The sequence below is a fragment of the Engraulis encrasicolus genome, chromosome 7 (assembly GCF_034702125.1).
Source record: "Engraulis encrasicolus isolate BLACKSEA-1 chromosome 7, IST_EnEncr_1.0, whole genome shotgun sequence".
Classification (NCBI taxonomy): Eukaryota; Metazoa; Chordata; class Actinopteri; order Clupeiformes; family Engraulidae; genus Engraulis; species Engraulis encrasicolus.
Window position 1 is genome coordinate 52,492,249 of NC_085863.1, and position 22,809 is coordinate 52,515,057.

Here is a 22,809-nt window from a genome sequence, read left to right on the forward strand (position 1 = left end):
GACATGAATGTACACTCACTGTTTGCTGTGGGACAGTTTTTGACTTGGCTGACAGCCTGCTAGCCTATATCTCTAGTAACCAGGGCTGTCTGTTGAGAGAGGCTGAAAGAATAAATTGCAGATGAGCATTTAGGCCAGTTCTGTACATCCTTACTTTTATACTTACTTCTTTTAGCCTATAGCCTAGAAAAAGCATATATTTCAAACAGTGTGCTGCCATCAACTGAGATGGACACTGAGGTCATATTCATAACAGGCTCTGATAATACAGCAGCAGGTCAGGCATACATAACTGCAAGTAGGCCACCTTGTGGCTATAGTGGTGTACATACAGGAACAGCTGTTAACACTAGGCCTATTTTCAGTGGGAGCTGGTCTATGAGGACAAATGCAACAGCTCAGTCCACTGAGGCTGCCGATTCAAGCATTTTAATACCATTCGCGTTTTACTGGCCTGTAAAGAAATGTGTAATAAATGGCTGAAAAATTGGTAGGGGAGGGTGTCATCAATAAGGTTCAGATTGTTATTACATGTTAAACTGTTTATGTTATAAATGTCTTATAGGCTAATCTTTGGAGCCCGCCTTGTGTCAGAGCGCCCTGCATCATGCTGACGTTTGTTTTGTCTTTTCAAACATTGTGGCCCAAGAGTGATGATAGCTGACTGTCCTTGAAACCCATATGGCCTACTTTGCCAAACTGCAGATTCATTTTAGCCTACATCTTCAAAACTTAACTAAATGGCAGCCTTATGTAGGAACCACTGAAAAGGTGTAATAAATAAACAAATAGATAAAAGTATTGAAATTATTATTATGCCAGGTGAAGTGATGACATTTGAGGCTGATATGAGGATGATGCTTCTGTGTGGGCTAACCATACCTGTAAAATTATACTTTCAGTGCACTGTATGATAATACAATAGGTTACACTGGACTTATGATATTTGTAATTTTGTTACACTGTTTCCACCCTTTTATTTGCAAATGGTCTGCAACAGATTTCACCTGAAATACGCAGTCTAGCCTCTTGCCGAGTACGCTCTGTTCTCACCGTTTGTGGATAGCTCAGCAGATGGGCGTGACGTAGAGCGCATTTCAAGCGTTTGCGTGACTATGTGACGCACCTCCTCCTCTACTCCTCCCTTTGTCCACCGTGCAGCAAATTCTTGTTCAGGAGAGTTTCATAAGGAGTTAACAATTCAGAGGTATGTTGAAATTTAATACCGAGCCGCGATGCTGCTCTCCTTTAAGTTTTCCTCCATCACTTGTAGTAGTGAGCCGGAGAAGGACTTTAATCTCGCGCTGTCACGCGTGCATGCAGTTGCAGCATTTGCCCAGGCAGAAGATGCTGATGGGCATGGTGGTGCACTGCAGTTGGATAGCCTATCCTGTCTCCATCCGTCAGCTAACGAGTGAGGCCTGCTAGCTACCTAGCTTATTGCATGGGGTTTTATAATGTGTGTCCATATGACACAGCATCAGTACATCAGCTTGTCATGTCATGGACTTCCAAAGCTGCACCGATTGTAGATTTAGTTCACCATGCAGCGTTTGAGGGTTGCCAATGATTAGCTAACTAGCTAGCGAGACAGCTCGCTAGTGATGGGCAAAACTTGTTTTCTTTTAAAATGCATGTATTCACAGGTTGCTTGCAAAAACTGACATGTGAATTGTAAGTTAACATAACGATGCAGTTGTCATCGGTGTTACTGGTGAAGAAACGGTACGCGCTAAGCCACATCGTGTGCAACATAAGACCCCAGGTTTTCGCATTGGTTGGACATGCAGGTTGTCACGTCAGTGATTAAAGCCTTTTACTCGAGCCAGGTCAGTGGCTCTGCTAGCTAGTTAGCATTCCTGGAAGGTTAGCTATGTAGAACAAGCACTGGTCATATCGCTGTGTTCACGCTCATCAGCCACTCCCTTCGGTGGTGATGATGGCCTTTCAATCTGGCAATCTATTTCCGCGGTTTACGCGCTTGTATTTTATTGCAACACAGTCGGACACATGCATCTGCTTGCCTGACACATCCCCTGTACGCAAAAGTCAGCCCACACACACGACCGCAGTATCCAACAAGTCCGCCTGGTTTGACCCGTTGACAGACCTGCCCATCCTCTCGCGTTGAGCGCACGCTAAAATGTTTTCTAGTAGTGTAAATAGGCCACATCTCTTAAGTTGAACCCATCTGTTCCGTCTCCTGTTACTAGTAGTGCTGTTACAGCCAACAATGCCCTTGACAGCGGTGTCACCGTGTCGTGAATAAGTCATGCAGCAAAACCAAAATGGAAAAGCGCACCTTACCATTACGCACGCACATTACACATTTTAGAAAATGAAGTCGTATGTATGGTTTTGTTTTATTGCGACCATTATTTGGCTGTGTGATCACTACTTTCGTCTCCAATGGTGATGGAGACCAAGGACGCCATGCCTGCTAGTATCACATCATGGTTGGTCCCTCTTCCCCTGGGGCGACCAAGGCAATGCATAGCCTACCTTGCCAAAGCATGTGGTGGCAGTGGCTGAATGCCTATTTTGTAGTCTATTAACCGGTAATTATACAGTGTTCACGTTTATCTAAAATTTGTGGTCATATATGTATCACTTTAATCTTGATTAATCTGAATAAATAAATCCAAACTATTTCACTGTATGTTGTGCCGAGCCTGGTCCTTTGAAGCCAGGACCTTGCTGTTCTATTTTTTCACTTTTTCACCCTCCATTCTTAGAGGTTTTGGTGGCTGACATGACAGTGTGATTAATGAGTGTGACGTCTGATTCTCCATCACAGGTCATGGCTGTCCCCCCTACGTACGTTGACCTTGGCAAACCTGCCAGGGATGTTTTCACTAAGGGCTACGGTAAGAAGTGCACAATTTCACAACAGTTTTCATAGGGTTCTTACAGGGGCATCATGCAACAAATCAATCAGCACTGGGGATGCAGGGATACTAGTAATAGCTACCTAACTGAGTGCTACATGGTATAGCCCCAAAAGTACATGTATAAGATAGTAGTCCGGATAAAAAGCAGTTTAAAAAAATTTAAAAGCATTCCTGTGGGTTTACTATGGGAGGTTCTCACGTGCTGAAGTCTGTAGGCTTTGCACAGTGTGCCTGAGCAAGCGCAGTGGGATTTCCTGAGGCGTATTGACCCCATGGGCCGGGTCTGAGCTGTGGGAATTCCAGATCAATAGCCACTGAATGGAGCCCGGGCCCACTTTCATTGTCCTAAGCACGCCTCTCAGATGGGGTTAAGCTTGCGGGCCCAGGCATGGGTTTTCATGGAGTGTTTTAGTGTGAGTGTGTGTGAGAGAGTGGCGGGGTTTGGTGGTGGGTGGTGAGGGACAGACATACAGACAGGCAGGCAGACAGACAGGCAGACAGACAGTTGGTGTTATTATCATATGACTGTTTCTGTGGAACTACATGTGACTGTAGTTTAGATTCTGTAATTCATTCACAGATGAAGTCAGTGATTAAAGGATAACTTTTTTGAAATGCAGTTGTAATGCTCACACTGCCCTGGACTTATCAGTACCCGTCAATATTTTTGATCCTGGTCATTGTAATGGGGGCAGAGTTTGTTTACATTAAAAAACCATCTTGATTTCTTCCCAATAACATTCAAAAGGTTATGCAACATCAGCAGACAACTAGCAAACAGCGATACCTTTTGGGATATTTGGAGTAGGCCTACGTTACGACGGTTTTTAATGTAAACAAAGTCTGCCCCCATTAGAATAGCTCAGATCTTGGAAAGGGCTGAGCCAAAAAATGCAGCATCACCAGGTACTGACAAGTCAAGGGTAACGTGAGCAATACAACAGCGATATTGAAATTAGCCCAAGTTATCCTTTAAATTCAAGGTATGAGTGGTGATCAGTTTTAGTTAAGCTTTAATAACCAGGTTCAGTTCAATTAAAATATGTATTGTTATTTTAGTTATTTCACTCAAGAAGCATCACACTTGGACAGTAGGTAACAACCATGCAAATATATCTTTCATCTCTTAGGTTTCGGTCTTATCAAGCTGGACTTGAAGACAAAGTCAGAAAATGGATTGGTAAGTTCAGTTGATCATGGCATGCACTGAACAATACTGGCTGACTGCAACTTCATATTTATGGGCTCTATGGTTTTGTGAAATGTATTGCAGTAGATGAAACCTACCTGCAATATTGTCGCCAAGTTCATTATTGGTAATAAAATCAATTGGAAAAAAACATAAAACTGGCATTGCTTGATAACTGATGATATGATATCGAATTTATATTGAAGGCAGTCACAGTTTTGTCAAATGTGAAGAAAGAAACCGAATATTTACATATTTGGTATTGATATCCTCTAATAATATAGTATGATCCTGACGTGTCACTTTTTGACTCATTGACCAGGCAGCAATATTTGACACCAAGGGTATGCCCTTGGTGTCAAAACTGCTGCTGCACTCCAAACCGTGCCCTAGTGGCAACATGACTTAACTGACATGGGTTACAGTCCTCGGCCTGTGCTTGCGGCCTGGCGCTTCACTGATACCCCACCTCAATTTAGAAAACAATAAAGTTTCCCTGCTTTATTGAAAACAATAAAGTTGTAGGTTCATGAACTGATTCGAGTTTGGAGGTCAACACTTTCAAGATGGCTGAATTCAAGATGGCCGAATTTTTGTTTGGTCCATAACTTCTGACCGGGTGGATGGATTTGTCCCAGATTTGGTGTGTGAATGCTCTAGGGTAGGTTCATGAACTGATTCGAGTTTGGAGGTAAACACTTTCAAGATGGCTGAATTCAAGATGGCCGAATTATTGTTTGGCCCATAACTACTGACCGGGTGGATGGATTTGTCCCAGATTTTGTGTGTGAATGCTCTAGGGTAGGTTCATGAACTGATTCGAGTTTGGAAGACAACACTTTCAAAATGGCGGAATTTTCATTTGGCCCATAACTTCTGACTGGGTGGATTGATTTGCCCGGTAACACCTTATTTTAATGGTTCACCATTTCAGTGAATCTACCATATTAGGTACAGTGTAATAACCAATGTAACAATATTTAATACCATGTAATACTAGTGTAATACCAGTGTAACAATATGCAATATCAGGTACAGTGTAATAACGAGTGTAACAGTATGCAATACCATGTAATATAGTGTAATACCAGTGTAACAATATGCAATACCATGTAATACCACTTACGCACAAACACATGATGTAATTTAAAAAATTACATTGTATTAAATATTGTTACACTGGTTATTACACTGTACCTAATGTGGTATATCCACTGAACCATTAAAACAGTATTATCATTTGCCCCATTTTTTGCTTCATTTTCACAATAGTCGTTTGGTTTTAAGCCTATGCACGTCATGTCACGTCTGTATGTATCATATACGTTTACGAAATGGTGGACGGGAGTGGTAGGGATGATGGGGGACTGGAAGCGTCGCGTTTCGGGGATATACCTTAAGCAGTCGAAGGCGACTGCACAGGCAGTCTAGTTCTCAATTGGTTTTGTACATTTCTCGAATCATTGCAAAATAGGAAAAATAGCTAACTCTGGTCTGGTTGAGGTGTCAAAATGCGCCCTCTACCATCCCTTTTTTACTTGTCTTGCAAGCCCATGTGAAGAAAATGTAGAACTGTAAAGCAAGATAAATTTGAAACAATACACTGATGCTGTATAAAGTGCACTTACTTGTGAAATTATAGGGAAATATTGTAATTTTGCATGGAGCATAATTACAGTATTTCTCAATTGGTTTTGTACATTTCTCGAATCTCTCTCGCAATTTGCAAAACATAATATTCATTCTCAAAACAGCTTTAACAAATGGCAAAACACCGTGGATGACCTGCAAAACCGAGTCTCTTGCTCAAAACCCCAGTTTTTGTGTCAATGAGCGTATTAGTGCCAGCAGAATGGTTAGTCAGTAGCCTTAAGCTAGATTTATGCTTCGCTCGCATAGAATCTGCGTCCGTCCGTTTTCTGTCTATGCGAGTCCACGCCCCCCTCTCAGAGGCTCTGCGCCCGTCGTCTAGCGCCTCGAAAAAATTCTAACTATCCGTCGGACGGACGCGGAGTACGCAGACAAAAAGGCACTATGATTGGTCGTCTCGCTACTTCCTTGTTCTGTTCTTGTGGCAGCGCAATGCCAGTAGTTTGCGAGAGCAGAGCTGTATTCTGTTAAAAACTTTATTAATGCCTTGTTTGCCCTGCCACAATACCTTTTGGGGGACCTTTTCCCATTCAAAATCCTGATTGCAAATTGCATCATCACGAGCTCACAAGCGCAAGGGAGGATGGGAGTTAGGATAATGGAAAGAACGCAGGTCTTGGTCTAGGCAACGATGTCAACATGACATGCAACGGGTATACCCTCAGCGTCAAATATTGCCACTTGGTCAAATGTCGTCAAAAAATGACTCCAGGGGTATGAGACTGAACTGGTTATTACTATATGATATGATATGATATTTAATAATAACATGATAAAGTTATCTGCAGTAGTGAGACCAATCATAAGTGAGTAGTTGGGGACAATTGGCATCCAGTTAGCCATATCATCAGACCAGGCAGCGAGGACGCTGTGCTCTGTCCACAAACCAGCCTCTGACATGGCTGTTGTAGCACGCTTGCTTACCGTCAGGACTCTTTGCGTCTGACAGGAATTCACCAGCACAGGCTCGGCCAACACAGAGACCAGCAAAGTGGCCGGCACCCTGGAGACCAAGTACAAGTGGGCGGAGCACGGCCTGACCTTCACCGAGAAGTGGAACACCGACAACACCCTTGGCACCGAGATCACACTGGAGGACCAGGTGAGAGACACTCACTCACTCACTCACTCACTCACTCACTCACTCACTCACTCAGGGCTGGCATGTGATTCTGGGCAGTATTGCCCGCAGAACAATTGAGAGTCAAGTCAATGAGGGTGGGCTTAACAGGTATCTGAGATGTGTCACGTGATTCTAAAGGTTGTGTTGTGCAGTGTCATCTGAAATATGATATGATTTGTCATCTGTCCCAGCATTACACAGCGTCACTGATCTCATGAATACCTGGCTGGAACATCTAAGTGATGAGGGTGAAAATTATTGTATTGTGCTGATTGTATTGATTAGTGCTGCCTCATCAAAGAGTTGGTCTTTCTATCAGAGTGTTGTAGGTTGAAAACCTGTGCCAGTAGATCTAGCTTTTTTTAAATTTCAGTTGCCACATCAGATGTTATTAAGTCCTCCAAGGGCTGTAGTATGTACACAAGCCAGGATTTCCCCTTGCATGTTAGGCCTATATTGGGTGGCCACCTTTACAACAAACCCCACCTTCACTAGGTCCACTGGAAATATAACTTCATTGTATTGCAAATAATATATTTAAGATTTATTTTCAAAACGTCATATTTCATGTGAAACTGCATAACATTAAAATTATATTGTGGGCCGTAAACGGCTCTTGAGACATAGGTTCCCCACCCCTGCAGTAGATTGTAGCAATTGCATCCGTAGCTGTAGTGTCCAGAGAAAGTCCCCGTAACCTCACCTTGCTCCATGATCCCTGTCCCTAATTGACTGCTAGTAGGAGTGGATTAACCCACTTTAGCCTGATGACTTGTATATGTTGTTTGACCTTTGATGCCTGGAGATACATACAGTGCCCTCCATAATTATTGGCACCCCTGGTTGAGATGTGTTAAAAGCCTTAAAATAAATTCAGTGTTTATTGCAGAAGAATACTGTCACACTGAACATTTTAGGAAAATGTAGCCTTCAACTCAAATGAATTGTAAGAAAATAAAAAAAATCCCTGACTAAAAAATAATTATTTTTCATTAAATCACCTGTTCCACAATTATTGGCACCCTTAACAATTCCCAGGAAATAAATATAATTGAAGCATTTCTGTCATTTCTACAGGAGTTTACAAAGTTTACCAGAGTATGTAGGAACATTTAATTAGTAATTCATCACTTCCTGTTTCGCTGGGGTATAAATATGACGTGACACCGAGGCCATTTCTCTTATCCACTCTTAAACATGGGAAAGACAAAGGAACACAGCATACAAGTGAGGCAGATGTGCGTCGACCTTCACAGGTCAGGCAGAGGCTGCAAGAAGATTGCCACTCAACTGCAGCTGCCCATATCCACTGTGAGAGGAATAATTAAGAAGTTCAAAACAACTGGAACAGTGGTAAACAAGCCTGGACGAGGACCCAAGTTTATTTTGCCACCACGCACAGTGAGGAGGATGATAAGAGAAATCAAAAGATCTCCAAAGCTCACTGTTACAGAATTACAACAAATGGTAGCATCCTGGGGTCACAAAGTCTCCAAATCAACCATCAGGCGCTGTCTACACGCCAACAAGCTGTTTGGGAGGCATGCACGGAGAAAACCTTTCCTCACTCACAATCATAAACGCAAACGTCTGGAGTTCGCCAAGCGGTATTGGGGCTTCAACTGGGACCGTGTGCTTTGGTCAGATGAGACCAAGATTGAGCTTTTTGGCAACAAACACTCTAAGTGGGTCTGGCGTGCCACGAAAGATGCGCATGCTGAAAAGCACCTCATACCCACTGTGAAGTATGGGGGTGGGTCAGTGATGCTGTGGGGCTGTTTCGCTTCCAAAGGCCCTGGGAACCTTGTTAGGGTGCATGGCATCATGAATGCTTTGAAATACCAGGACATTTTAAATCAAAATCTGTTGCCCTCTGCCCGAAAGCTGAAGATGGGTCGTCACTGGGTCTTTCAGCAAGCCAATGACCCTAAACATATGGCCAAATCTACACAGAAATGGTTCACCAGACACAAAATCAAGCTCCTCCCATGGCCATCTCAGTCCCCAGACCTCAACCCCATTGAGAACCTGTGGGGTGAGCTGAAGAGGAGAGTACAGAGGAGAGGACCCAGGTCTCCGGATGATTTAGAGAGATTCTGCAAAGAGGAATGGCTGAAGATCCCTCTTTCTGTCTTTTCCCATCTTGTGAAACATTATAGGAGAAGATTAGGTGCTGTTTTGTTGGCAAAAGGGGGTTGTACAAAATTTTAACACCAGGGGTGCTAATAATTGTGACACACATTATTTGATGTCAAATAATTATTTCTTTATGTGGGATTTTTTCCCCAGTGAATAAATGCACTTGTATTGAAGGTTGGATTTTTCTCTTTTTTTCCATTAAGGTCCCATATTATTTAGAAAAAAATAATAATAATTGGAAGCTAAAAAACACATCTCAACCAGGGGTGCCAATAATTATGGAGGGCACTGTATGCGCTGCATTCAGGCTCTTGAGATGTTAGCTTTTAAAAAAAAAAAAAAATGTGGGTATGTTACAGCTCAATGAACACATTCTAATGCAAGATGAGGGTCTTGGGCTTTAAATGCAACTCGTTTCATGTTTTTATGTGCATCAGAGGCTAAGTTAGGTTTTTATAGGCTGGGGGCAACTTTCCCAACAAGGGCTTAGGCATTCAGCAGGCATTTTTGCAGGTGCTTTATGGTCCGTGTACATCAGGCGCTACTTACGCGACCCAGGTAGCTGGGGTGGTTGAAGACGTTTCGCCATGAATTCGTTTTATTCGCTCTGGACGCGGCACTGACATGTTTGATTCAGCTAATCATATAATGGCTCTGTCTTGACAGCCTGGGACATTCGTCGATATGAACGTTCCAATTGGTTTTCGCCGTACCGCGTCATAGCGAATTCGCTTAAGATTTGCTTGTTTAATCGTCAAAATTCGCTCTGGTTGCTCAAGAAGCTTCGCTCCCGGCGAATTCGCTCTGGTAGTTTTATTCGCCTTCCCTCCATAGAGAAATAATGACTTCCGCCGTGCAGGTCGCCCAGTTGGCCCTCGATGTACACAGGGCTTTAGGCATCAATGGGTTAAAGCATCAGGTAACTGCTATGCATTATATGTTCATTGTGTTAATGTCTGTTTCTTGATGGTTGGTCAATCTATTATAAGCAACAATTGAGTAATTGTTATTGTATATTAACTTTCCATTAAATTTCTATGTTGTAATGTGCTTTAGTGATTTCTGTTTTTTTTTATTTTTTTTTAAACAACCTGCCTACACCCTTTTTAAGATGTTGAAGAAGGCTTAGGCGGAAACGTCTGTCTGTCATGCTAACCCACTAGAATAAAAAACAAGAATTGCACCTGAGAGTGCAGCCTTTCTACTAATTGTGCTTTAGTGAGAAATTATTAGATAGATATTATAGATAGATATTATAGAAAAGACTTCTGGACCCTATGTCTTCAGTCCCACACAGTAGGGACCCGAACAAAAAGAGACTGCCATGCTATAAATATGACTCACTCTCTCTCGCTTTCTCCCTCCCTTTATCATTCTGCTCCTCTCTTCTCTCCTCTCAGCTCACCAAAGGGCTAAAGCTGACATTTGATTCATCTTTCTCACCAAACACAGGGTGAGTAGAACTGAACTCCTTCAACTCCTCAGACAAAAAACCTCTACCTCTCAAAACAATTGTTTCACTCACTTTCCCTCGCTTTGTGAATATGTCGAGTAGGTTACTCTTTGAAGTCCTGTATCACACTACAAGTAGTGTGCCTGCGTGCCTGCTTGCTTGTGCATGTGCGCGCGTGTATGTGTGTGTGCGTGCACGCCTGTGTGTGCACGCACACACTTGTGTTGGTGTGCGTTCTAGCAAGAAGGGAGAAAAGTGTAGACAACTGATGCTTTTCTTCCTAAACTGCATCATACTTCTAGTCATAAGTGATGTCAAGCGTGCATGCCTTTTTTTTCTTACGCTTAGTGTTTGTGTACTTGTGCAGAAGTTATATGTGGATGTGTGAAATGTGCAATTATTATATACATTGCTGGTCACTTTAATGTCCTTTGGCATTAATGAAGTATCTTTACTCTACTCAACCGCATATGCAAATTAGCTTTGTAGCTAACTCTGGTACTGGTGTTGTCCTGTACATGGCCCCTGTCAAATAAACTGTGTGTGTCCCATGTGCGTGTCCCCAGTAAGAAGAGTGGCAAGATCAAGACCGGCTACAAGCGCGAGCACATAAACGTGGGCTGCGATGTGGACTACGACATTAACGGCACGGCAGTGCACGGGGCGGTGGTGGTGGGCTACGAGGGCTGGCTGGCCGGCTACCAGATGACCTTTGAGGCCGGAAAGAACAGGGTCACCCAGAGCAACTTCGCCGTCGGATACAAGACCGACGAGTTTCAGCTGCATACCAATGTGTAAGTATGGGCAGACTTGGGTAAGGAGATGGGCTTTAGATCAGAGGATTGCTGGTTCAAATCCCAACTTTCCATTCCCTGCCGCACTCCATGGCTTAAGCCAGGGATTCTTAACCATTGGGCCGTGGCCCAAAGATGGGCCGTGCTCAGAAACTTTAGGGCCACGGAAAAGTTTCAACCTCGCACTCAAGGGCTGCCATGGACCGTGCAACTGCATAGCTCTACATTGCAAAGATGCTGAAGACAGCGTTCTGCTGCTTAAATGACCACGCACCGCTGTTTTAGGCCTAGTGGAAGACGCTATCCTTGTGTCCCCAAAAATACACTTATTTAAAGAATTTTTCATGATATTAGGCTACAAAGCTTTCCGTTTTTGACACCTTGCTGTAAGAATAATTTCTGTCCTCGCGTCGCATCTGCACATCACTAAGTAAAACCGTCTTGAATCAGCAGATTCATCACAAATCGCAAACAGAGCGGTCACAGATGTCAGAGAAGCATCCAAATGCATGAATGGCTCTGATGCACTTTTTCAAAGTTCTGTTACCCTTCAGTAATCTGAACCGAATGGTGAGTTGAGTGTATAATTACAGCCCTAGTGTGAATGTAGCTTTAGGTGCCCTTGAGCAAGGCACATAACCCCATACTGCTCCAAAACAGGCGGGGACTGTAATACCCTGTCAATAACTCTTAAATTGCTTTGAATACAAGCGTCAGCTAAGTGTAATTTAGTAATATGGACCCCTTTAATAGTGAGATGTCACACTTTAAATAAATTGAAAAGGACATTAAAGTATGATTATGATCAGGGATCACAGTTTAAGGAAGTCCTGCTGCATACTGTATTTGTGGCAATTAGAGATGCATTTCCTGAAAGCATCATCACTAACTACATTTGCGCATTAGTTAGCTGCAATGCAATTTCCTATTGGCAACCAACTACGCTAACTAACTGACTAGCAATGACGCTTTCAAGAAACATAATCCAATTCCCTTTACAGTATTTATATCCCCGAAACGCGGAGCGTCGGGGATGTAATGGTTTTGCGTGCACCGCCGCCGCCGCGTCCGCCGCCGCCGCGTAAGGTCTTTCGTGTTAACGCGATAACTTTTGAACGGAGGTATGGATTTGTCCCAGATTTGGTGTGTGAATGCTCTAGGGCAGGTTCATGAACTGATTCGAGTTTGGAGGTCAACAATTTCAAGATGGCCGAATTCAAGATGGCCAAATTTTTGTTTGGCCCATTACTTCTGACCGGGTGGATGGATTTGTCCCAGATTTGGTGTGTGAATGCTCTAGGGTGGGTTCATGAACTGATTACAGTTTGGAGGTTAACACTTTCAAGATGGCCGAATTCAAGATGGCCGAATTTTTGTTTGGTCCATAACTTCTGACCGGGTGGATGGATTTGTCCCAGATTTGGTGTGTGAATGTTCTAGGGTAGGTTCATGAACTGATTCGAGTTTGGAGGTCAACACTTTCAAGATGGCTGAATTCAAGATGGCCGAATTTTTGTTTGGTCCATAACTTCTGACCGGGTGGATGGATTTGTCCCAGATTTGGTGTGTGAATGCTCTAGGGTAGGTTCATGAACTGATTCGAGTTTGGAGGTCAACACTTTCAAGATGGCTGAATTCAAGATGGCCGAATTATTGTTTGGCCCATAACTACTGACCGGGTGGATGGATTTGTCCCAGATTTTGTGTGTGAATGCTCTAGGGTAGGTTCATGAACTGATTCGAGTTTGGAAGACAACACTTTCAAAATGGCGGAATTTTCATTTGGCCCATAACTTCTGACTGGGTGGATTGATTTGCCCGGTAACACCTTATTTTAATGGTTCACCATTTCAGTGAATCTACCATATTAGGTACAGTGTAATAACCAATGTAACAATATTTAATACCATGTAATACTAGTGTAATACCAGTGTAACAATATGCAATATCAGGTACAGTGTAATAACGAGTGTAACAGTATGCAATACCATGTAATATAGTGTAATACCAGTGTAACAATATGCAATACCATGTAATACCACTTACGCACAAACACATGATGTAATTTAAAAAATTACATTGTATTAAATATTGTTACACTGGTTATTACACTGTACCTAATGTGGTATATCCACTGAACCATTAAAACAGTATTATCATTTGCCCCATTTTTTGCTTCATTTTCACAATAGTCGTTTGGTTTTAAGCCTATGCACGTCATGTCACGTCTGTATGTATCATATACGTTTACGAAATGGTGGACGGGAGTGGTAGGAATGATGGGGGACTGGAAGCGTCGCGTTTCGGGGATATACCTTAAGCAGTCGAAGGCGACTGCACAGGCAGTCTAGTTCTCAATTGGTTTTGTACATTTCTCGAATCATGGCAAAATAAGAGAAATAGCAAACTCTGGTTGAGGTGTCAAAATGCGCCCTCTACCATCCCTTTTTACTTGTTTTGCAAGCCCATGTGAACAAAAATCTAGAACTGTAAAGCAAAATAAATGTGAAACAATACACTGATGCTGTATAAAGTGCACTTACTTGTGAAATTATAGGGAAATATTGTAATTTTGCATGGAGCATAATTACAGTATTTCTCAATTGGTTTTGTACATTTCTCGAATCTCTCTCGCAATTTGCAAAACATAATATTCATTCTCAAAACAGCTTTAACAAATGGCAAAACACCGTGGATGACCTGCAAAACCGAGTCTCTTGCTCAAAACCCCAGTTTTTGTGTCAATGAACGTATTAGTGCCAGCAGAATGGTTAGTAAGTAGCCTTAAGCTAGATTTATGCTTCGCTCGCATAGAATCTGCGTCCGTCCGTTTTCTGTCTATGCGAGTCCACGCCCCCCTCTCAGAGGCTCTGCGCCCGTCGTCTAGCGCCTCGAAAAAATTCTAACTATCCGTCGGACGGACGCGGAGTACGCAGACAAAAAGGCACTATGATTGGTCGTCTCGCTACTTCCTTGTTCTGTTCTTGTGGCAGCGCAATGCCAGTAGTTTGCGAGAGCAGAGCTGTATTCTGTTAAAAACTTTATTAATGCCTTGTGTGTAAATGTGTGTAAATACACGAAGCTAAGCTAAGTAACAAACAATGCATCAGTTGAACACTCGTGGCACAATGCCTGCGGTTTTACTACCGTTCCTCCACCGAATGTAAACACACATCGGCAGAATCAACTGTCTTTACATGCTTGCATTTTCTGCTCGTGAAAACAGACTGGGTATGTCAAATAATGATACCACTGCATTGCCTTTGCAATTTGTGTGAAAATACCTAGCTAACCGGGATAGAAAGCAACATTGCTTAATAATGACCGCAGTGCTTACAATGTAGTGAAAGTAGCCTAATCGCGCAATTTCAAATGTGGCTGGCAACGAGACCTCGGACCTCGCAGAGCTCGCAGATGCATGAATACAAAATTGGTTCGTGGCCACTCCCACGCGACTTTTCACGCTCGCAGTTGCTGAAGTCTAATCTGACCTTTAGTCTCACTGCAGGGCCAGCCCCGGGCTGGCCCGGACAAAAGGGGGCTGACGGTGATCTCATCAAAAGGGGGCTAGGTGCTAAAGATGGCCGCCGGGCCAGGTTGTGGGGCTAAGGGCCGCTTTCCCTGGCCCGTCGAATTCGATGGGCCAGCAAGCACCGCCGAGGCTCGGAGGCGGGGTCAACCTCGGGCGATATAGCCCACGTGCGATATAGCCTACCAGACCTTCGGCGATAATAGCGCAAAAGCTAAATAAGCCGACATAAATGTCATGTGTGAGTATTTGTGAGACACTTTTTATTGGTGTCCAGTGGAAAGCATGCCAAATCACGATAATGGCACAAGAGTTGGCGGCTAAAAGCAGAAAAAAGCCGACATGACTTAGCTATGACATCCCAAGTTTAAGTGTAGTGGTGCCCATGATGCCCTGATAACAACAAAAAAGTTATGTTGGCTAAATAACTTTAAAAACACAAACAGAAGTGCCAAAGTTGCATCTTATGAAATTATGCCATAAGAAAGCCAAACACCCCAAACTAATAGGCCTAATTTGCCCAGAATTTAGCGATAAGTCCCCCATGCAGCCACATTATTACACAGTAAAGCACAGCTGTTATTGACTTAGGCCTATTTAAAATCATCCTCACTCTGCTGCCCTAGTGTCTCATGTTTTGCAGACATACTAAACCATAGGCATACGTTTTGCAGACATGTGCCATAGTGCGCACACTTAGAATTCCCTGCAGGACACACACCGATGTTATGCAGATTGAACGACTTGTAGGCTACGCTACTTCCGTGGCTACTTTAATAAATAGTCGCTATTCCCCTGGCTCATCATTTTCTATAGCAGCTGATGAAGATGCTATGTCTCCGGGATTTGGTCTCTTTTCACATGGTAACTTATTCAATTACCTGCACATTCACCATGAATAGACAGGTGGCACGCCGCAACGAGGGGGTGTTGTCGCTATGTCCGGGGCTCATAATTTTCTATAGCAAAACTGATGAAGGTGCTATGTCTCCGGGATTTGGTCTCCTTTCACATGGTAACTTATTCAATTACCTGCACATTCATGTCTCGCTATGTCCGGGGCTCATGCTTCTGTGCGCTATTGGGGGGATTAACTGGGCATGTTCGCACGTCTCCTTCTGTTCACTCTCAGTTGTCGAGCTGCTCGTATTTTCATGCGTCTTTGTCTTCTTAACATGCGCTGCGTCCCATACAGCTTCTGAATCGACAACTTTGCCATGTAATAAAACTGTTCTTGAAAGGCAAGCCATTTTCTTTGCAGTTCTTGTCGTCTTTGTCCGTAGGCTACGAGCCAAACGGCGACCTGCTCCAGCAGAGTTTGCTCAATTTTCTTCTCCTTCTTTGTCGTTGTTCTGTTGTTGTCCTTCTGTGATTTGGGGCGAAAGTGGGCTGTGCCCGACTGACGTTTCACAAACAAGGCGTGTACCTGAATGTGCCTGGGGTCGGCTATGAGTCCGATCAGGCAAAAAATGGCCCGGGGCCGGCAGCTCCGAGCCGGCCACTCTCCTGAGCCCCGGGCGGCCCCGGGCCGCTGAAGCGCGGCTAATGAGACCAAGGCTATTGTGTCATAGTGTGGTCCGTGTATGGACAAGCTAGTCAAATCGCTTTGTCATGTTGTCAATTGAATAGTACACTCTTGAGGATCTTTTCTGAAGCAAAATGTTTTTTTAGATTGGATGGGAAATGTTGTAAATTGACAAGACAAGATTGTCCTAGATATACATTTAGACTATGACTATTTATTGACAGGTTTTCTCACTGCAAAATCGGAAAAATAGCAAACTCTGATTGAGGTGTCAAAATGCGCCCTCTACCATCCCTTTTTACTTGTCTTGCAAGCCCATGTGAAAAAAAATCTAGAACTGTAAAGCAAAATAAAATTGAAACAATACACTGATACTGTATAAAGTGCATTAACTGTCTTGTGAAATTCAAGGGAAATATTGTAATTTTGCGTGGAGTGTAATTATAAAGGGCACATGAGGCATAGAGTAATATAATGCAGTACAGTGCCTATTGTTGTATTGCATGCCTGTTTTCTCTATCCCTTCTATTGCCTTTGATTAGAGAGAGTCAATATTTACCTGTGAGCAATTTACCAATTCAGATCACATTTATAGATACAAATCCAATGGAAATTATACAGTGCTTATCACATTATGACAGCTTGGTAAGTCATTTTGCATGTCAAGACTTAAACTATGACATAGGGCCTAAATATTTTGGGGGTGAGATAGTTTTGTGTGTTCAGTGACAATGCTTTTTGAGTGATATGACAAAAGCAATTGATAATGTACGAAAAAGCTGAGAATTGTACACAACCATCTGCATGGTGATGAAAGCATTTGCTAAATGCTGAAAACTATGAGAAACGTATTTTACCATGTGCACAGATAACAGCAGGAAGTCACAATTGAACAAGAACTTTTGAGAATGATTATTCTGTTGTGAGAAATGTACAAAACCAATTGAGAAATACTGTAATGTCATCATACTTAACACATGGACAAATTGCAATACATGCCAGGTATTTTATGCATCTCCTGTTATAAAAAGTGTATTAAACACACATTTAAAAATTAAATGGAACGCTGTATAAACAACATAAGGCAGACCGAATATAATCTTAAAGTTAAAGCCATTTTAATGTAGCCATGCGCGCCATCCTACGTACTTCCGCCAAGACACTTGGCTCCGCACTACGTCTGGTACCTGTCATCTGTGGAGCGATGTTGACCGGTAGGATTTGCGCCAGTGTTCTGACAAACGGTCCTACATTGTAATTTTATCCTACGGTAGGATGTTCTGTCTGTCAGGTCTATTAAACGGTCCTACATCGCCAAAGATAGACGTCAGACATGTTTGTTCAACAACTTAAGTTAAATCCTGATTTTTCCGAAAATGTCCTTCCTGCTCCCTGCAATCGCGTCAGATCAAACAAAGTCTAGACCATGAATACGAAATGGAAATGGTAGTATTATGGGATGGTCAGGACAAGGCTAATTTTAATCTATTATAGCAGGGTTTCCCAAACTGGGCTGCTACAAGGGGGTGCGGGAGCTGAATAGAGCCATGGCGGTGTGTTTTTGTACAGCCTATTTGTCAGAGTTTCAAAGCGAGAACCCAAATGCAGCACACAAACGACGGTATAGGAAAGGTTGGGGTTTTATTTAACTAAAAAGGACTACAAAAAGGACCACATGTAACAAAGATTCATTCCAAAACAAAAACCCACGAGGGGGAAAACATTAATCTAGAAAACAGAAAACTTAAACTTACAAACAAGACACTTACTAAACTTCTCAGGGTTTTCAGATGAACAAGGTGTGGTAAGACAATGACGCAACAAGGAATAACTGAAACACGACGGCTTAAATACACAGAAAGAAATCACAAGAAAACACACGATAGGGCAGAACTTAACAAGGCACAGGTGGGCACACAACGAGGGAACAAATCAGAAGTGAATGATCAAGGGCAGACAATGGGATAATAAGCAACAATCAGACAGAAGGCAGACAGACAAATGAGGAGGCACATGACACACAAGAACAGGTGAAAGCAATGACAGCAAGCAGGCATGGACAACGAGGAAATCAGAAGAGGGCCAGGTACGAGATGAAAACAATAACGAGAGCTAAACAAGGCAAAGATAAGTGGAGCAGGTGACACAAACGAGGGGCGGGGCAGAACACAAGACAGGAAAACAAAAGCACATGGACAGAGGTGACAGGACTAAAACGTAAACAAAACACGGAAACCAAAACGGGCAAGAATCACATCACAAGGGGAGAGACAGTAAAACATGACCACAAAACAACAACACAAAGTCCAGATCGTGACACTATTAAGTAGTTTTTAATTGTTTGATGAAGTGTATGCTAAAAGGGTCCATCTGAAGTGTAATGTATACCTCCTAGACTTGTCATGAAACAAGTTCCATTGTAATGAAGGCAGAAAAAAACGTCAATTATATTGGAAATGAGGACTACCCATGACTCTGAATAATGTGCAGCTGTGCACTATTCGCATAGGAGGTGCGTGAACCACACTGAAATGTACAAGTACCGCTGTATTAGAGCAACAAGTGATCTAGTTTGCCCTAGAAGTACGCATGGAAGGGCTCCATACTGTAGTAGACAGGCCTGTCAGAAGAATTAAACTAAGGTGAACATTCAGGCGGCACAAAGAAAGCCTCAGTGGATTCTGGCACACCTTGCTGTCAAGAACAGGAATGTGTTTGGGTGTGGCGTGGAATTAATTAAAGGGGAAAGTTAAGCTGTCGCTTTCCATTACGGCGTTTCACGATTGCTACACACACTTTGAGGAAATTAGGACTTTCATCTTGGTACAGCCAATTTGTACTCACAATTGTTTTAACACTACTACTTTATGTTGATAATGCACATTTTTATCATCCATTTTTATCACAGACTTTTAAACTTTGGTTGGTATATGGAGCAAGCATGCTCGGTAACACTTTACTTAAAGCCAACATTATAAGCGCATTTATAACAAATTATAATGCACATTATAATTACTTACAACGTATTATGACTACACTCATAATGCTTCATGATGCTTTATATTAACAGTTATGAATAATTATGAATCTAGCTTATAATACCCTGCACGGGTGAGGCATAAATGCAATTTCGTTGTGTGCAGTGTTCACTTGTGTGCTGTGGAGTGCTGTGTCACAATGACAATGGGAGTTGGAGTTAACACTTTATAAATCCAAGGGTGTCATGAGTGCTCATGGCTGACTATAAACTACAGGCTGCCTGATGGGGCTTATAGTACATTATGAGTACCTATGCCCCACTATGCACAGACCTGGATGATAAACTGTCATAAGGGCTCATACAATGCTATGATGTTTCATGCGAGATCATAAGTCGTCAATGTGTGCTCTAAGTAAAGTGAAGTTCATATGGATGCATCTATAATGCACTGTATAATGCACATCTATAATGCATCATAATGTGCTGTAATCCCCATCAGGCAGCCTGTAGTTTATATCCAGTCATGAGCACTCATAATACCCTTGGATTTATAAAGTATTATAAGCTAGGTTCATGGTTATTCATTACTGTTAACATGAAGCATCATGAAACATCATCGGTGTAGTCGTAATGCGTTGTAAGTAATTATAATGTGCATTATAATTTGTTATAAATGCGCTCATTATGCGCTATAGATATGGGCTTCATAGAAAGTGTTACCGCATGCTCTGCTGCGGCAACATTCTCTGTCAATTAGTTTAATTCCCATTTCATAAAATGAAGAAATTGTTTAATAATGATGAATTAAAATTATTTGCAGAAATATCTTGTTTAATCGTGCGCAACTGCATAGTTCTTCAATCCACTGGCAGTGCCTATACATACAGTATTCCACCACCTGCCATGTTTACCATCCATGTACACGTGTCACATATTATAAATGAGTGAATAGACCAGTGAAGAGGGGTCACATCTTCCTATATTTTCATAAATTTTCCAGACATTTGGTAATGAATTGGTAGTTGGAGAAGATATTGAAATGGCAAGTCAAAACGGTGTGCACCAAAATGTATGTACTTGCTTAGGCGGGAACTGGGTAGTATTAGAGATTCCCATCTGAAGGTGTTGGCGTTAACACCATTTGTACTGTACCTCACTGGAGGTGCTGTTGATGCCAGCAGGTCCATTTGCTGTCCTGCTGTGTGTCTGTGAATCTGCCATGGGGTCATTTATTTTGAGGTGATGGGATTTGTCGAGGGCGATTTGGCGATTTAGCGGGGATAGAATTAGCCACTGTTGTTTACACCCTGCTGTCCATATCTTTTGGAGAGATTAACTAAGATGGTTTTAATGTTCTTCAATCTCCTTAATCTGTTGTAAATCCTACTTGTAAATTATATTATCTTGTCTGCTAGGATATTGGCATACTATTATTTAAGGGCACATGACTATACATTTCTGCTGCACTGTGTTCACTATGTTTTGACATGGTGCCAATAATGATAAAAAAAACTAAAAAAAATGTTCATTTAGACCTGTTATAATTTCCTCACTGTCTGTTCTCTATGTCCTACAGAAATGACGGCACTGAGTTTGGAGGCTCCATTTACCAGAAGGTGAACGACCAGCTCGAGACTGCTGTCAACCTGGCCTGGACCGCCGGGAATAGCAACACGCGATTTGGCATCGCCGCCAAGTATCAGATTGATTCCGACGCTGCTTTCTCGGTAGGCTACGGCTGGCACCGTGCCAATAGCTACACTGGCCAGGGATAAGTCGCTTAACACACAGAGTAAAAGGCCTGATGGCCTTTATCATATTTGATTGCATGTACCGTACATCATCTTGTCAGTAATCGTTCGGGGTTGGAGTGTGTAAGTGATGAAAAATATTAATCTGTGATTTTTTTTTTCCCTCAACAGGCCAAAGTGAACAATTCTAGCCTTGTTGGTCTTGGATACACCCAAACTCTTAAGCCAGGTGAGAACGTTGAATGAAACATAAAAAAAACCTGCTAAGTGTTAATACCAGAGTTTAACAAATGTGAATTAGACAATTAGGCATGATTGTGGATCTATAATTCTAATAAATTCCTCTTTTCTCCACACAGGCATCAAGCTGACCTTGTCCGCTCTCCTGGATGGCAAGAATATTAATGCTGGCGGTCATAAACTGGGCATGGGTCTGGAGTTTGAGGCATAAAGAGAGCCCTCCCTCAAAGCCCTGAATATTTCGTTGAATCTACCCTCACAACCTTGTGTTTCTCTTAGATGTGCTATGGATGAATTGAGGTGTTATTATATAATAATGTCAAAATCATGCAAACGGTTGATCCTCCATTGTTGGACTATAGGTCAAATTGAATATGACGACCCAAGATTTTTTTTGAAAAGGGAAACATTGTGTATTTAGCCATTTTAAAGAAGGTAGGCTTCACATGAACCTTCAAAGTAGTTATTGTGAAAATGCATTCTTGTTTTGCCATCATCATGTGAGTAAACACTTAACTTATTGACCTTCAAGTACCAGAATCGGGGCAAATCCTTTCAGTCTGATTTAAAAAAACTCTCTTCAGGGAGTGAACTTGTGTCCACCATGTTGGGCCAAAATATATTGTTGAAGAGACACTCAACCCTTTCCAACATTCCTTTTATTATTACTCAGATATTCCTTGTCTGGGGATATTTATTTTCACAAACTTAACCTTTCGATAAGGAAGGGTCTGCAGTCTGTTTACGGATTAATACAGCACAGGATGGTTTTGTTGTCCTTCATATATGCAGCAGTAGATGCCTGAGGCATTGAGCCCTTTGGTCTCTGTTTTTGTCATTCAGTGTGTTTTTTTGTCTCACTCGTCTTTGTGCACTGGATGTTAACGGATTTCATTTCTTAATTCTTATACCTTAACCATGTGACCGTTAATATTGTATACGTTTTAACCTCCTTGTCACACCGATGGCCATACTCTTACAAACACACCCTTGCGCTGGGAGGGTGAGAGAAGATACCTATGCTGTACTTCAGTGAATCAATCCCAAATGCCTGGTGAAAATGAATACATTTTGAAATACAAATGTAGTCTTCCAGTCTTAAAAGTAGGCTCAGAACACTATGTATGTGAGATATTTGTCGGCCCCCTAAACAAAGTAAAGTATTTGAACCTGAACTCTGTTGTGTTGATGAATGTTTTCTTGTAATATGTGAAACTGATGCTTTTAGTGTGTGTGTGTGAGAGAGAGCGAGAGAGAAAGCGAGCGAGCAAGAGACAGAGAGAGAGAGAGAGGTAGAGAGAGAGAGAGGTTTGTAATGTATGGAAACTGTTGCTTTTAGAATTGAAAGCCCAGCAGTGTATTGGTAGCCTAGAAATCTAGATGCCTCTAGGACCGCAAATTGAAGGTCTTTGGCTCGCCAGGCTTGTGCATTGGCACAAGAAGCAACAGGGGTTAACATGCTGAGGTAGGTGTGTGTGTGTGTGTGTGTGTGTGTGTGTGTGTGTGTCAAATCTCTAGATTGCCTTTGCTGCCCTCCAAGGGTTG

General features: G+C 42.4%; 1 protein-coding gene across 1 annotated transcript; it reads left to right on the forward strand.

Moving 5' to 3' along the window:
• The first annotated feature begins 1,116 nt into the window (after positions 1 to 1,116).
• vdac1 (voltage-dependent anion channel 1) lies at positions 1,117 to 22,439 on the forward strand. The gene is made up of 9 exons (XM_063203924.1): positions 1,117 to 1,207; positions 2,798 to 2,867; positions 4,022 to 4,071; positions 6,680 to 6,832; positions 10,393 to 10,445; positions 11,012 to 11,239; positions 20,850 to 21,000; positions 21,196 to 21,253; positions 21,384 to 22,439. Exons 2-9 carry the CDS (start codon positions 2,801 to 2,803, stop codon positions 21,473 to 21,475), a joined length of 852 nt encoding a protein of 283 aa, XP_063059994.1. The 5' UTR covers positions 1,117 to 1,207; positions 2,798 to 2,800; the 3' UTR covers positions 21,476 to 22,439.
• Positions 22,440 to 22,809: the final 370 nt, after the last annotated feature.